Source organism: Solanum lycopersicum, chromosome 3 (genome assembly GCF_036512215.1).
Source record: "Solanum lycopersicum chromosome 3, SLM_r2.1".
NCBI classification, from domain to species: Eukaryota; Viridiplantae; Streptophyta; class Magnoliopsida; order Solanales; family Solanaceae; genus Solanum; species Solanum lycopersicum.
Genome location: NC_090802.1, coordinates 42,697,323 through 42,714,027, shown reverse-complemented (window position 1 = coordinate 42,714,027; position 16,705 = coordinate 42,697,323). Strand labels below are relative to the sequence as shown.

The 16,705-nt window shown below is 36.7% G+C and overlaps 1 protein-coding gene across 1 annotated transcript; it reads right to left on the bottom strand.

Moving 5' to 3' along the window:
- Positions 1–675: 675 nt before the first annotated feature.
- Positions 676–16,705, bottom strand: LOC138347584 (bZIP transcription factor 17-like). Its single transcript, XM_069295881.1, has 5 exons — positions 16,582–16,705; positions 6,531–6,788; positions 3,201–3,433; positions 1,342–1,569; positions 676–849 (listed from the first exon to the last, which is right to left on the bottom strand). Exons 1-5 carry the CDS (start codon positions 16,703–16,705, stop codon positions 676–678), a joined length of 1,017 nt encoding a protein of 338 aa, XP_069151982.1.

Sequence of the window (16,705 nt, the reverse complement as noted above, 5' to 3'; positions counted from 1 at the left end):
ACAATATCTACAAGTTTGTCATAATACTTTTTCACAACATCTCCTTCATTCATCCTTAACATCTCAAATTCTCTTTTGGGAGTTAAGATTTTTATAGTCTTCACTTTGTCTCTTCCATCGAACTCCTCTTTTATTGTCTCCCATGCATCTTTAGTTTCCTTGATTTCGCATCTTCTTAAATCTTCTTTTGTGCAACTATTGATTTTTGTCAAAGGGTAGAGATCTTCACTTTAAATTGCTTCCCATAGACTAAGAGCTTTAAGATAAATCTTCATCATTTTCTTCCATAACTGAAAAATAGAGAAGTTAAGAAGGAAGGCCACCCTCATAGCTTATTCCATCTTTTATTCATGGAATCATGAAGGTGTATGGTTGCATAGTCATTCTAAACTTGATTGCTTAATTAACATAGATTTAAAGCTTTGATTTTCCTTGGTAAGATGTCATATCATTTTGGAGAAATTCAAATGTTTTCTCGTTATTTTCTAAAGATACGAATTGCCAACTACAATTGTCATTTTTGAATAATTATATAGCCCACAAACATAACATATATAAGTTAAAACAGTGTTTGCTATCTTCTTTTGATAATTAAAGAGACATAATGTATTATTATTGTAGCAACATGAAATATAAAGAAGACAACAATCACCCTCTATAAGTTAATGAGGATCATTAGTAGATCTTATGGTATCCACGAGATAGTTTTTTCATGAACATGACAAATGGAAGCATGCATGAATAGGTGGAATATTTTACAATGTCAATAAGCACAACAATGAATATCCAAGAGATGGACTTCACACCCATGATGCCATCTCCATTACCATCAACCAGAACAGATACTACCAAGGAAGAAAATCACTTGTTCCTGCTGAAATTCTCCCGCTATCACTTAGAAAACCATAAGCAAATACAAAAATGCTCTCTATACTAATCCTACCTTATTAATATAGATTAGAAGCAAGAGTCTATGTTACCCTTAACCCAATCCCTTACAATGATTTACCCAAGTTGAAACGTTTCAATCACATTCCAAACAAATCCTACAATTTAATAACAATTACAATCAAACTAAGAACAGCAGATACAAGAACAAACGAATATACTTTGGTGGTTTCTGTTCTTGACGCTTGAAGAATTTTCCTTTTTTGAATAAATGAGTAATGTTGTTCATTTGTTTGATATATATAGCATGAAGATTATTGTCCATATAAAACAACCTAGTCGATTATGATTCGTGAAGTACACTACTCTTCACCAACCTTTTCTACGTAGACAGTCTTTACGATTTTCCTGTGCTTTTGACAGCTGGGACTAGTTTCATACTCTACATAGGACCTGGTCCATGCACTTATGAGGAGACATCAAAGCATCTTGAAGCACTGAGCTCTTATCAATTTCCCCCTTTTTGATGATGACTAACAACCTGCATAGCTTCGTCACACATTCATTGAAAAATACAAAAAGCAGTGTTTCCAACCTTAACCGGTGTTCCCCCTTAAACCATGTTTCCCAATAAGCTATGATCCTTTGTAATCCACAAGCAAGGAAACTACAGCATTCCCCCTTTTGAAATCATTGAAAAGGAGATACAGTAAACATACACAAGAAATAACGCAAGGTAACAGGAGAATTCAAGGTTATGGCCACATAGAACATGCGTATGAAAGCAAAAAGAGATAATAAAACTACGTAGAAACAAAGCCATACTAACAGAAGTAGATCAGATCACATTAATACTATCCACTAAATTAGTCAAAAACAAACATCAATCCACTGAAAACGAGTACAGATGGAGAGAGGAAGAAAACATGACACATTCAAGACAAATGTGAAGGATGGGTAAAGATACACATAAGCAAAAGAAATTGCTCAGTTATATCTTCATGAGCCCTGATGAGTTTCTCATTGAGAGCCCGAATTTCCTCACTAAGGGAGGCATTAGTAGCCTTAAGAAAATTATTTTTAGCCTTCAACTTCCTTAACATTTCCCCTTTACCCTAACAGGGACCTGGTCAATTGGAGATCACCTTCTGCATTTCAGACTTAAGAGTGGCCACCTCAACCTCGTTAGAAGCCAAAATTTAAGTAGATCATCCACTTCCTACTTAAGAATTGCTTGTTGCTCAAGAACTACAACAACCTGAGAATGTCTTGTTGCTTCCCCTTCAAGGCACTCTCAATCTAGTAATGTAGACTTTGTGAACATTTGATTAACAATACCAGGTACTCCCATCCCTAATGGTACTTCAAAATGATTGAACACCCATTTCAGAAAATACACATATGGAATGTCATGTGTTGCATTCTTCTAAGCCATGACTCTATGCATATGTTCAAGCATAATGGCTCGAAGATATATTGCTTTCAGATCAACCAACTTTTCCATAAGAAATTGGTCTATAGCAGATGACACTGTAGGTTTTTCCGCCCTAGGGACCATAACTTTTTAACAAATTCAAAGTTCAACTGGAACTCACCCTTGAGATACTTTTGGGTACCCCAGCCTGCTTAAATTCATCTTTTTTTTTGTGGCAAGCTGGTGAATATTATTGAAGGCATACACCTTTTGATAGATCTGATTCTAGTCATAGCCACACCCTAAATAATACCCAATATTTCCTCATTCAAGCGTATTTCTACCCCTTAGATAGTAGTAGAAATACTTCCATCTTAAAGCAAATTCATTTTGTAATAGTACTCACGTATTTCTGGTTCATGCAGATACGAAATACGGGGTCTAAACAAATATCCCCATTCCTGAATTATGCCCGCATCAAAAAGTGTTGTCGTACCAGGCTTTGCCAGAATGTCTGAAGCAAAACTCGTCCATTCAGAACCATCTGCACTGTCATCTTCTCAACCCAATCTTCCCTAGATATCGATACTATACTCTGGGACTAGGTCGCTTTACGGGTTGAACTTCAGCATTCCTTTTTACCTGAGATTTCCCCTTTTTAGTACTTTTTGTAAAGGATTTCCTTAGTTTATTCTAACTACCCTTGGTTTTTACCCTCTCATCATGTTCTTATCATCGACATTTTGCCATATACTTGTAAACATCATTAGATTGGGAGTCACTGCCATCAATGGAGACAGGATTAGCAACTTGTTCCTCTTATATCACCCCTTGTTTCGTTTGATTCCTTATTCTTTCAGTCTATGCTTCATTTTGCCACCATGGCACTACCCAGCACCATCGAAGTGACAATTCTTAGTCCATATTTATTCTTAATTTCCTTCACATTAGCCTTTGAAAATTCTCCTTTCCCTTTGTGTTTCCTTTCCGTCTCACTTTCAGCACGTGTGTGCTCAATATCATCATGAGTGACTGTCACTACATCTTGTTCAAGATCATTGATATGAGGAATATTGTAACCCCATGTACCTTGCCTTTTCCATCTCAAGGGTTCTTCTTCCTCTTCCTCCCCTTCAAAATCAACATCAAATGACTTCAGAGTTTCGTCGAAGATATGTTGACCTTTGGAAGAGACCGTCTCAATACAATTTAAAGCCTCAATTAGTAATTATGGATGAGAATCACCATTAAGTTAAACTCTATATGGCAACCAATTCTTCCCCTACTGTGACAATGCACGATTCTGAACCCTTTCCTTTAGGCAAATCCCCTTTAAAGAGTCTTTTCGACATGGAAGATGAAATAGCGATCGGCACACCTTTGACATCCTCAAAACCTTACTTAGAACTAGGTTTTATCACTGATTGAGCTTCAAATGTTTGAGAGCTCCCTCATATAGAAGTAATGTCGGAGAACATTGTAATCCATCTATTATTGGTAAGGCAAAAATATCCTCTACTTCGGTCACAGGTATGTTAGACACATCCTGTGTTCCATTTCTAGCAAGGGAGTCAAGGGTGACTCTTCTAACACGGGGTTTGAGAAATCAAAATGAACTAGGTTTTTTTTTCTGGGGAGATTGACATTTTAGAAGAAGAATTAGAGTTAGAAATTTTGAGAAGATACAGAAAAGACAGTATGATTTCTGAGAGTACTTTACAAATCTAGTTCAAGAGGAAGACTTTAAGAAGATTCAATGATTTGTTAAAGAAGAAGGACGAATATTTAAAGGGAGAGGAGTATCGGGTCTTGAATAGTCTCGACTTGGGGCAATGGAAAAATCATCAATTTCAACAAGATAATAAGATAATATATTTTCAAAAGACCCCTAAATAAATATATAGTACCATTAAGATCATAAATGAATGATTCTTTAAATTGCAAATATATCTAAGATAGTTTAATGAAATACGATTATATTGCATTTTAATTTTTCTTTAAATTTTGATATAGTTGAATCTCATCTCTAACTTTTCTTATTGCATCCAAGAGCTCTGGTTCTCCCTTTTCGAATTACTGATAAAATTGTGAAGAATTCTTGATATGAAAAGTGTTTCCTTACGCATGTATAGTTCCAAAGGTTTAATATCATCTTCAACTTCATCATCAATATTACTTTTTTGATGATATCCAAAATTTCTTCTAAACTCTAGACAATTGAACAAGCATCACTTTACTCGTATAATCCAACATGTTATTTACATCCATTTTACTATGGTAACCAAGATCATTACGTTTTCATAAGAAGTTTCACTCTGATTGTCTGAGATTGCATCTCCCTAATGATTTTTACAGTATCGAAAAAAAATCTATTGTCTCTTACTGAACATTTGTTGTTCAAACAGGAATTGCATAATTGGGTAGCATCCAAAACATTGATCTTTGTTGGATAATTTTGTCTCAGTCCATAGCCTTCTTATATCCTACAATAAATTATGTTCGATAATACAGCTTGAAAGTTTTTATTGTCACAACATCACAATGTTGAATTTAATAAGATGCAATAATTTTGATGTATTCATTGTACTTTATGTATGATATTTTCTTATGTGAAATCTATAAATATGATACATAAATCAGTAAGATACAATGATTTTTAGATAATAAATTTTAATTGTCATAGAATCTCATGCTATCATTCAAATTACTAAATATTAATTTATCCATTAAATAATATCTCTATAAAATAATAAATTTCACGGTACCACCTATATTAATTTATAGAGGTTTTACAATAGTTCGTTTCAAACTTTTTCCTGTCAGCTTTAGTGTACTTCTTTCTAGTCTTTACCACAAAAGTGGTAAGTGTTCTATCCTTCACTTCCTTCAAAAGAATGTGTGCACCATATTGGATGACGTCCTACAACTTAGACTTCTCTGCATTGATGTAGTCACGCATTCGATTTCCACTATACATAGTACTGACCATTGGACAGAGGGAGTCTTGTGGATGAGTTTCCTTCCTCCAGATTCGGTGGAGCAGCCATTCCTTCAAAATCTTTCTTTTTGTGATGTTAACTAGTATTAAAAGTCAGTCTCTTATACTACCTGTTGAAATGTAAGTGTCTACTTACTTAGATGGGACCAGGTCCCCAAAACACTAATATTCAGTAAATAAAGAACAATTTCAGAAAGTAAAGATGACAATCACTTTACGTGGAAACCTCCTTTCTCAACGGAGGAAAACCAAGACCCGTTCTCAAGATGACTTTCCAAAATCACTTTCACTAATCTTCCACAAACACAAGTAAAAGTCGGTTACAAAATAAGACGTTAACCTGCTAATCTTTCTACTAAGTAATACATCCTATAACTTAGCTAAGCATAAGCACATACAACACTACTCTCTATACTAAGCCTACATGATTAAGATAGATTAGAAGTAAGAGCTTACGTTATCCTTAACCAAGCCCTTACAATGATTCACCCAAAGTTGAAAAGTTTCTATCACATTCAAAACGATTCCTACAATTTAAGAACAATTACAAGCAAATTAAATAGAATAGATACAAGAAGTAATTAATACACTTTTGCTGGTTTTTTACTGTTCTTGACGCTTGAAAATTTTTCCCTTTCAGAGTGAATGAGTAATGTTGTTCATTTGTTTGATATATATACCATAAATATCATTGTTGATCAAACAAACAACCTAGTCGATTCTGATTGGTGAAGTACACTACTCCTCACCAACCTTTCTGACGTAGAAAGCCTTTACAGTTGTTCAGTGCTTTTGACAGCTAGCACTAGTTTCATACTCTTCATAGAACCAGGATCCTACACTTGTGAGGATATCATCAAAACATCTTGAAGCACTAAGCTCTTAATAAACACAAAAACTAATAAAAATATTGGAAAGAAGAAGGTTATTTTTAAAGATAAATTTGCTTGGACGATATACTGTGACTCAAAGCAACTAAAAGTGCCTAATTCTCAAAAGAAATACTAGATGAATTCATTTAAACTTAAAATAAAAGTAAAAGGATAAGAATCAATATTCAGTCTAGACCTTAAGGTACCACTCCTGCATAGTTAACTTTAAATTCTCTTTCATATCAGATCTAAAAATGTTTTGTCCCACGAAGGAATTAATAAAGGCAAGGATTGAATCCTGGGACAGCGGAGGCTAAATCACCTGTGAGGCCTTCCTCTCTATTTTTCTAATCAGCACTTCCATGAAATGCCATGGCTTTCTCACCTGCCAATACGCATTGAATTATAAAGTTTCCATCAATCTTCACAAGTCTATCGTTCCTCGAGATATACAGAGAGGCTGCAAGAGGAACGCTACCATTGCCCACATGAGAAAAATCATCTGTAGACTTATTGGTATTTTTCTTATTGCTTTCACCATGACCTCCCCAGCCATAATGGGAGCTATGATCTTTACCACCGTATTTCACAGAATAACCAGTCCCATTCACATGCCCTTCAATAGTCAAAACTCTTCCGAGATATTTTTCATAAAAGACTCTCCACTGTTAAATGGTTTCATCATGCCTCCATATCTGACGTTCAATAAGGGAATCAACCCACCAAAGAGTAGGATGAACAATACACCAAGGAAGCTTACACTAGCAACTTTCTTTGTTTTAACCTCACTCTTATTTTTTTCCACTTTCTTGTTACTTTTATGTGTGGGTTTTAGTGTCTATGATTTAAACTTTGGAATGTGAACTAGTGGCACTTGAGATCCTTTTCGGTTCATCATACAATATGGTGTATATGACAGCCGAGGAGGACGATAAGTATTAATCCCGAGGGGTGGCGGTACTTGAGAAGGTACACTAGTACTTCCAAGTGTGTCTTTAGACTAACAATTTCTTCCATTGCATAGGATAAATTTGTATTAAGATGTTGAATTATTGATTGAAATTTTCTAAACTGTTTTTCTAACTCCTCAACATAAGGTTTTTTTCTTTTAATTTTTCTAGCCATCCTCTTTTCATCCTCATCTTTGTTAACTGGGGCTTCCCAGAGACGATATCCTGAGGTCGAATTGAATCTTCTAGAAGCATCATCACAACTCCCCATTAGGTGAATCTTAGGTTGACCAAAGGTATTCGGATTCATTTGACTCAAGTCCAAACCTTACTCTTACCCAAGACAGTCTGGTAAACAATTAGGGTTTTGAAATGCATCATCATTGATAATGTTTGGAAAACTATCATTGAATGATTCATCAAAAATCATGGCATCAGTTGTGAAATTAACATTTGAAAATTCTATAGGGAATTTTTTCACATTTTATTGGTATGTTGTGTTCATATGTAGAGTGTAAAAGGTATAGTCAAGAGGTTGAATTTCAAGACTATCGAACACCTCAATAAAGTTCTCCTCTTCCGTCGGTGTTGGATCGGCCATATCTAGAATTTTCAGAAATTGATAAGAGATTAAGGGAGAGACATGATAAGAATAGACAGGAATCTTAGAGTTACTTCTCTTTTATAGTTTTATTTTTGGATGATATATATATATATATATATATATATATATATATATATATATATATATATATTTGTGTGTTTGTGTGTGTGTGTGTGTGTGTGTGTGTATGTTAGAAGTTGAATTTATAAAAATATCTTTATAAAATAATAATATTTGTAGACAAAATTGTAAATACACATTAATTATATAGACGAAGGGTCGTCGTTCCCTTTTTACGAAGTTTGAACTTTTATTTCTTACAAAAAAGGAGATGATTAAGAGTTATTCTTTAACTTTTCACGAAGTTTTAATCTTTATTGATTTAATAAAGGAAGAAAATTGTAACACCTTGAAAATTCAAGATGTGTCGTAAAGCCTAACGTAGGTGTCATAAAGTCTAAGTACTGTTTTTAAGTCCATATTCATGAATATAGGTCTTTTAGAAAGTTTAAGAACAAAAATGTCCATGACGTACGGGAAGTTGATTCAAAGGGATGTTAGCGTGCCTTAGCCATTTGAATAACTTTTAGTAGTCACAAATATACGAAAACTGGTGGAAGGGAAGCTAATATGTTTTTAAGTTGTTCCATAGTCGAAACATCCGGGTACGACTCCCAAATGACTAACTAAGGTCCTTTGAGGAGGACCCCAGCAGGTTGAGGCAACACTGCCTAAAGCAGTGTGCATAGGCGAGGCAGTCAACGGCCCGTGTGTGGACCAACAGGGAATCAATGCCACTGTTGTCACACACTTAGGCTGGTTGAGAAGGTTCTTTCAACCGCAAAGCCTCTAACGACGGAGTGCAGAGGTGCAGGCTACAGTCCGTGTGTAGATAGACAGGGCGTCGATGCCACCATTGTCCCACACTTATCCAATTCATGGAATCCCCGCACCTGCAAAGTCTCTGAACTCATCAATAAAGTGCAGGACGAGAAGGGGGTGACTCTATAGACTCACAGACGGTCCGTCGGCGGGGTTCCGTTGTGAAGAGGTGATTTTCTTGCACGTTTTAGAGTTAAGTCATTTAATAAATTTAGTGGTTTAGGAGTTAGTTACGACGAGACGAATATACTAACATAAACCCCATATAAAAGCCCCAACCCCAATTAAGCTAATCAAAACTCAAAAACCTAAACTCTCTTTCTTCTCTCTTCTTTCTCTCTCTACTTGAACTCACCATTGAAAAATAGAAAGGATAAGGGTTTTGGGGTTGGAAAGAGATGAACCCACTATCAAATTTTTGTGAAACATTAAGGTATGTGATCTAATTCACGTTTGAGACTCTTTCCTCAAAGGGTTCCTTCAAAATGGATTTCAAAAGTTGAGTTTTCTTATGGATTTCATCCAATTACAAAATTGAAGTGATTAATTGAGTTGTTGATGATTTCTTTAGGTTATATTGAATAGATTAAAATGTACCTTAACTTTTTAATGGTAATTATCTATAGTTTGTTCTTAATTGCATAACATAATCCTTAATCCCTAACCCTAGGTTGTGATGTTGACCTATATTGTATTGTTATCATTCAATTGTCTTTGTTATTGATTAGATTACTATCCTATGGCTTCATAATGAATAAATTAAGATGAATTATTGGCCTATCATGCTAGTTCTTGAGATGTGATTTAGGCTATGAAGTATATTGTAAAATTAGCCTTTGTATCTTGCCTTATGCTATGATATAGTATTGAATTGTATTTCAGAGATGCAATTGTCCTTGTTATCTTATTGGTTATCATTGTGTGATGATGTTACTCCCAAAATTGGGTTGAGTTATTGGTTGATGGTAAGACCTTGATGATTTACTATGCGGAAGTCTTGGTAATTCTTAGAAGCTCTATCTTTATTTACAATTGTTATTAGTTATGGTTAAGTCATGATGTTACATTGGAGTGTACCTTATACTAGGATAGTTGGGTGGTATGATATTGAATTGAAATATGTTGACTATGTTTTGAGGTTGATTAAGGTGTATGTGATATAAGTATGGTGAAAACTATCAATGTGCCTTTATATGCTATGAAATGCTAATTTGTTAACCTCACTTCTATGAATTTTAATGAAAGGACTTATACTATTACTACTCTTATTAAGCTATTGATGATTATGATTATAAAAGGGGTAGACCCTATGTCCTAACCTAATATATAATTGATAATTAAAGGCTTAAAGACATTTCGAAAAGGGACTCCAGCTTAGCACCAAGTGAACTAGATTGAGGAGTGTCCCTTACAACATAGGGGAGGTAGGAACACTACATTACTCTTGAGATTGAAGACTATAATGCATGGCTTATAAAGAGGGTCCCAACTATATCTCCTAGTTCTTGAACTATATTTCCCCCATAGGAATACTAGCTAGTGGATCCACGTATTTGCTATGTTTCATGTTTTGGTACTACCTTTGGAAGTAGTCCGCCTTCTTTCGGTCTAGGGTTTTATGACACCGGATCCCACAGTAGCTCATGTGCTCTATGTTGGTTAGGGAAAGATTTTCCCAAAAGGTAAAACAAATTAAAGGACTTGAACTCTAAATTGGATAACCTAAGAGTCTAACTTAATATAGGTAGGGGTATGGGACTCTACCTAAACATTGCACTAGTTAGCCTTGATGAGTGTCTTAGGAGGAGGTTCTAATGTATGTTTATGTTATGATGATATATGATATATATATATGTATATGTATATATATATATATGTATGTATGTATGTATATATAAATATGTATATATATATATGTATATACATATATATATATACATATATATATATACATACATACATACATACATACATACATATATATATATGATGACCTTGGTACATTGTTGATACTATATGTTGATTAGCTCCTTTATGAGTATGCCTTGGGTTATAATGTAAACATAAGATGAAGTGTAAATCTAAATGTTAGGTTATGTAAAGTTGGACATTGGTCATTGTTTTTTTGTTGAAGATACTTGATTGAGTAAGGTTAGGGGCTTTGCTTGGTCATTACACTGGTTTACTTGATAACAACTCATGAGTAGTTGTCTTGCATATTATAATATGATTGACTCTTATTTATTCTTGTGATGTCATTCCTAGGGTTATAATAAATCATGGTTTCAAGTATGTTGGAATACGTATAACTTGTTAAGTTAGTAAGCATGTTTGGTTGATTGATATGACTTGATTGGCCTTGCATTAGGTTCCTAAAGGGGTAAAATGGCATGTTTTTTTTGTATATATGCATAAGGTCTCATACTTAGTAGATGTAGAGTACTAACCCCATTTTCTTACCTTTTCCCAAACATTTTAGGTTCCGGTCGTTGAAGATTTTGGAAGAGACATTGTTGAAGGCTTGGATTCTTCAATTCATTTAAGTAGGGTAGGTCCTCAACATCTTAAGGAAATGCCACTATCAAGCTTATGGACTTGTTACGAGCTTAAAGACTCTTTCATTTCTTTCCTTTTGAATTGACTACTATATTTTTGTATAACCTATATGTGGTCTTGCTGAATTGATGTAAGGGCTATGTTCATATTGTGATAATCATTTAGATGGTATGAGATGAGACAATCTTTGAGACTATTTTTCTATCTTATATATGTGTATGTGCAATAAAAGTAGAAGGCTATGTAACCTTTCTATATGAAGGGTTTGTATATACTAGATATGATTATATATGTGTATGTAGAGGTCTATGTAAATCTCCAAGTAGTTATAATGAATGTTTTAAATTTTTCTGCAATTTTCAACCTATGAATGTAATGACATGAGACTAATAGGCTAGTCTTTGTCCTCAAAAAGAACGACGATGTCGGTTACATCTAGGGGGTAAACTCGAGTGTGACAAACTTTGTATCAGAGCATGAGGTTGAACATTGTTGAGTTAAATCTCTCTCTAAGTCACGTCTATGTAGGTTTGTATTCATAATTGTGAAGCGCGCCACACTTATGAATAGGAACCTATATGATGCTTAGGAATCGCTCTCTTTCTTGGAAATCTTATATTGTGTCGATAGAGTATACTTATGGTGTGCTTTTGCATCTATCCTATTGTTGTTATTATAGGAAGCATGAACACTTGAAGGAATGCAGCTTGAAGACTTGAAGAGGAAATCACCAATGAGGGAGCTCCTATCCGTGGTGAGAAAGTTCCTCCACTTGAAGAAGATGCTAATGTAGAGCAAGCAACGGTTAGTCCTCCTCCTTTGACGGATGAGTATATAAGAACCGCTCTTCTTCAAATAGCCCAAGGTATCACCACTCAAGAACAAGTGGCCACACCTCAAGCCTAAGTTATGACAGCTCAAGCTTACCAGGAGGTTATGTCCCATCCTCATCAACAAGTCACTACTATGTCTTCCTGTCTAAGGGACTTCACTCAAATTAACCCTCCTACTTTGTACGGGTCTAAGGTTGATGAATACCTCCAAGAATTAATCGATGAAGTCTCTAAAATACTTTTTTTCTAAGGGGTTGTCCTTAAGTGAGAAAGCCGAGTTGGCCACGTGTCAACTCAATTGAGTACTATATTTTTGTATGACCTAAATGTGGTCTTGCTCAATTGATGTAAGGGTTATGCCCATATTGTGATAATCGTTTAGATGGTATGAGATGAGACAATCTTTGAGACTATTTTTCTATATTATATATGTGTATGTGCAATAAAGATATACGGCTATGTAACCTTCCTATACGAAGGGTCTATGTATACTCGATACGATTATATATTATGTGTATGTATAGGTCTATGTATGTAACGACCTTTTTAGTTGTTTTGAGCAGCAGATTTTATTTCTAGAAAAACAGGTTGAGATGACGGAACCCACGATGGACCGTCATGGGCAAGACGGACCATCGAGGGGTCTCGTTTTAAAACACTTAGAAATTCTAAAAAATAGGTACTGAAATCGACTCTCTGAACTTCGTAACATAATAGCAGGTTGGACAGTCATAGGCGTGATGGACCGTCACAGACTCTTCAGAGAATTAAGTCTCTGAACTCTGTGACAGAGCAGCAGGACGGACCGTCGCAGGCACGACGGCCCGTCACAGGCTGCGTAATCCCAGGTGAGGTCGGATTTCTTTAAATGTTTTAAGGGACGTTTTGGACTATTCCTGCTATAATTATAAAGTTAGTGGGTTAATTTTAATAAGTCTAATTACTTGGGGGTTAAAAGAGGTAACCTTAAGTTAATTAGTGGGTTATTATTGCCATCTTTTATTCTTAATTATATGCTAATTAGGGTAAAAGAAAGAGGGTTTGAATAAGAAAAGTAGAAAGAACAAAGAGAGAGAGAGGATCGAACGAGGAAGAGAGAAAACGAAAAACAAAGCCTGGGGAAATTGCTTGCTTGATCACTAATCTTCGGTGGAGGTAGATTATAGTTTTTACACTATTCATAGTAAACTCTTAATAGCGAATGATATGTATTGGGTAGTGTTGTAAACCCTTCTATATGCTTAATTGTGTGTTTGCATGTTGTGATTATATAATTGTGATGAGATAAGCATGATGAAGCTATTGAATTCTAAATCTTGAAAAGAAACCCTAATCTACATTGTTAATGATGATGCCTTAGTATAAAAGAAGGCTTGATAATGTAAGTAGTGAGATTAGGGGATCGGGTGCCACGTTCCGGTACCAAGATAGTATATGAGGATCGGAGTGTCACATTCCGACACCAGGATAGTATATGGATCGGGTGCCACGTTCCGGTACCAGGATAGTATATGAGGATTGGAGTGTCATGTTCCGACACAAGGATAGTATATGGATCGGGTGCCACGTTACGGTACAAGGATAGAATATGGATCGGGTGTCACGTTCCAGTACCAGGATAGAATATCGATCGGGTGTCACGTTCCTGACACCAGGATAGAATGAGGATCGGAGTGTCACGTTCTTACACCAGGATAGTATATTGAGGAGCGGAGTGTCAGTACCGACACGAGAGGAATAAAGATAATGAATCTTGAAAGATGTTAATATATTCAATCTAATGAACCTAATTCCCAAATGAGTATGATGAGGAGGCGTGAGTCCTCATTGATGTGCTTGGTGTTGTAACCAAGGGTTATAATAATTGTAAATGCTGCATGCTAAGGATATTAGTTGATTTTATGATGTTATCTAATATATACTATTTTCTATTTTGAGTTGACCGATGATACCTACTCAGTACTTGTGTTTGTACTGACCCCCTACTTTTATGTTTTCTTCTTTGTTATTTGTGGAGTGCAGCAAACGTGCCATCGTCTTCAACTCAACCGCAACTCTAGCCAGTCTTTATTACTCCGTATTTCAGGGTGAGCTAATGCTTCTAGCTTGGACTGGATCTTCCTCTTCATGTCTTGATGCCTTGAAGTTCTGGCATGGACTAGCTTTTTATGTATTTTAGCTTCTAGATACTCTTAGATTTAGTAAGTTGAAGTAGATGTCCTTGTGATGATGACTTCCAGACTTGGGGATAATAATAAATGTTTGAGTTTTTAGAAGTTATTTGATTTGTTTTGTTAATGAGTTTTTAAGTCTTCCGTTATGTATTTAGTTTATTATGTTTGAAATGATTTGGTTTAGATTGGTTGGTTCGCTCACATAGGAGGATAAATGTGGGTGCCACTCACGGCCCGCTTTGGGTCGTGACAAACTTGGTATCAGAGCATTAGGTTCGTTGGTCTCATCACACAAGAACGAGTCTAGTAGAGTCTTAAGGAACGGTAGGGGGACGCCTTTACTTTTCTTTGAGAGGCTATAAGACTTTAGGAAAATTCCATTATTTCTTTCTTTTTTTCGTGCTATTACTTGGGTCCAATTGGTATCTAGGTGATACAAATTGGTATCTGACAATCTTCACTCTATTTCGCAGATGGCTAGAACTAGAGCAACGACTGCGCCAACACCAACACCGGCAAGACAAGAAGCGTCTGAGCCAGCCACTGGGGCTGTAGCTCGAAGAGGAGTAGTGGCAAGAGGTCGTGGAAGAGGTCGTGAGAGGACGTCATCTAGGGGAAGAGGAAAAGCACCTAGCCCATCTGATACTAGGGGGGTGACTCCTCCACCGACTGAGGAAGTGGTAAGAGAAGGTGAGGAAGGGGAGAATGAACAAGTACAGAATGAGGGATTGCCACGCCAACCTACCCCAGAGATGATCAATCAGGTTCTTGTTTATCTTAGCGGGTTATCTGATCAAGGCAAAGCGCCTCCAATGTTTTCTACACCAGCACCTCAGGCTCAGGAGGTACAACATGCGGCTACTGTGGCTCCCCGCATGGATGCCTCAGTGGAAATAGGCACGTTTCCTCGTCTGACTACAGGGCCTATAATGACAAATGATCAGCATGAACTTTTCAGTAAGTTCTTGAAATTGAAACCTCCAGTCTTCAAGGGTGCTGAATCTGAGGATGCCTATGATTTTCTGGTTGACTGTCATGAGCTACTACACAAGATGGGTATAGTAGAACGGTTTGGTGTTGAGTTTTTGACTTATCAGTTTCAAGGGAACGCCAAAATGTGATGGCGGTCACATGTTGAGTGTCAACCAACAGAGGCACCACCTATGACTTGGGCATCCTTCTCTAGCTTGTTTATGGAGAAGTATATCCCCCGAACTTTGAGGGATAGGAAAAGAGATGAATTTTTGAGCCTAGAGCAAGGTAGGATGTCGGTTACTGCATATGAGGCTAAGTTCCGTGCATTATCCCGGTATGCCACCCAACTATGTTTCAGTCCACAAGATCGAATTCGCCGTTTTGTGAAGGGGTTGAGATCAGAATTGCGGATTTCAGCCTTACAGGTAGCGGCTACAGCGAAATCTTTTCAAGAAGTGGTAGACTTCGTGATAGAGGTAGAGGGAGTGAAGCCAGATGACTTCACCATGGAAACTACATCAAAAAGGTTTCGAAAGGGAGGTGAGTTTAATGGTTCTTACTCTAGAGGACAGGGTTCAGGAGGTTACTCAGTCCGACCAATTCAGTCTTCACTATAGACTGTAGTTGGGGGTCCACCTCAGACCGGTCAACACTTCTCTGAGAGACCTATGCTTGAATCTAGAGAGTGTTATGGATGTGGGGAGACTGGACACATTAAGAGGTATATTCCAAAACAGAGTTATAGACCTCCAAATGTTAGAGGTAGAGGTGGTTATGGAAGAGGTCGTCATTCTGGAGGACGCGGTGGTCGAGGTAATGGTGGTCACCAAAACGGTCGGGGTGATGGGCAAACTGGAGCCACTACATCACAACATGGCAGGGGCAACGGACAGACAGGTGAGAGGGCCCGTTGTTATGCTTTCCCTGGGCGTTCTGAAGCGGAGACATCGGATGTTGTTATCACAGGTAATCTTTTGATTTGTGAATGCATGGCTTCTGTATTATTTGATCCTGGATTCACATTTTCATATGTATCTTCCTCATTTGCTAATGGTGTTAATTTACAATTGTGAATTGCTTGACATGCCTATTCGTGTTTCTACTCCGGTGGGTGAGTCTGTGATAGTTGAGAAGGTGTATAGGTCTTGTCCTGTGACTTTTATGGAGAGCAATACTTATGTAGACTTGGTTATCTTTGAAATGGTCGACTTTGATGTAATTCTGGGTATGACTTGGCTTTTCCCAAATTTTGCAATCTTGGATTGTAATGCTAAAACTGTGACGTTAGCCAAGCCTGGGACAAATCCGTTAGTGTGGGAGGGTGACTACACTTCCAATCCGGTTCGTATCATCTACTTTCTTCATGCTAAGAAAATGGTTAGTAAGGGTTGTTTAGCGTTCTTGGCACATCTCAGAGATGAGACTACCCAAGTACCTCCAATTGAGTCGGTCTCGATAGTTCGTGAGTTTTTAGATGTGTTTCCCGCAGACCTTCCGGGTATGCCACCGGATAGAGATATTGACTTCTGTATCAATCTTAAACCGGGTACTCGCCCCAT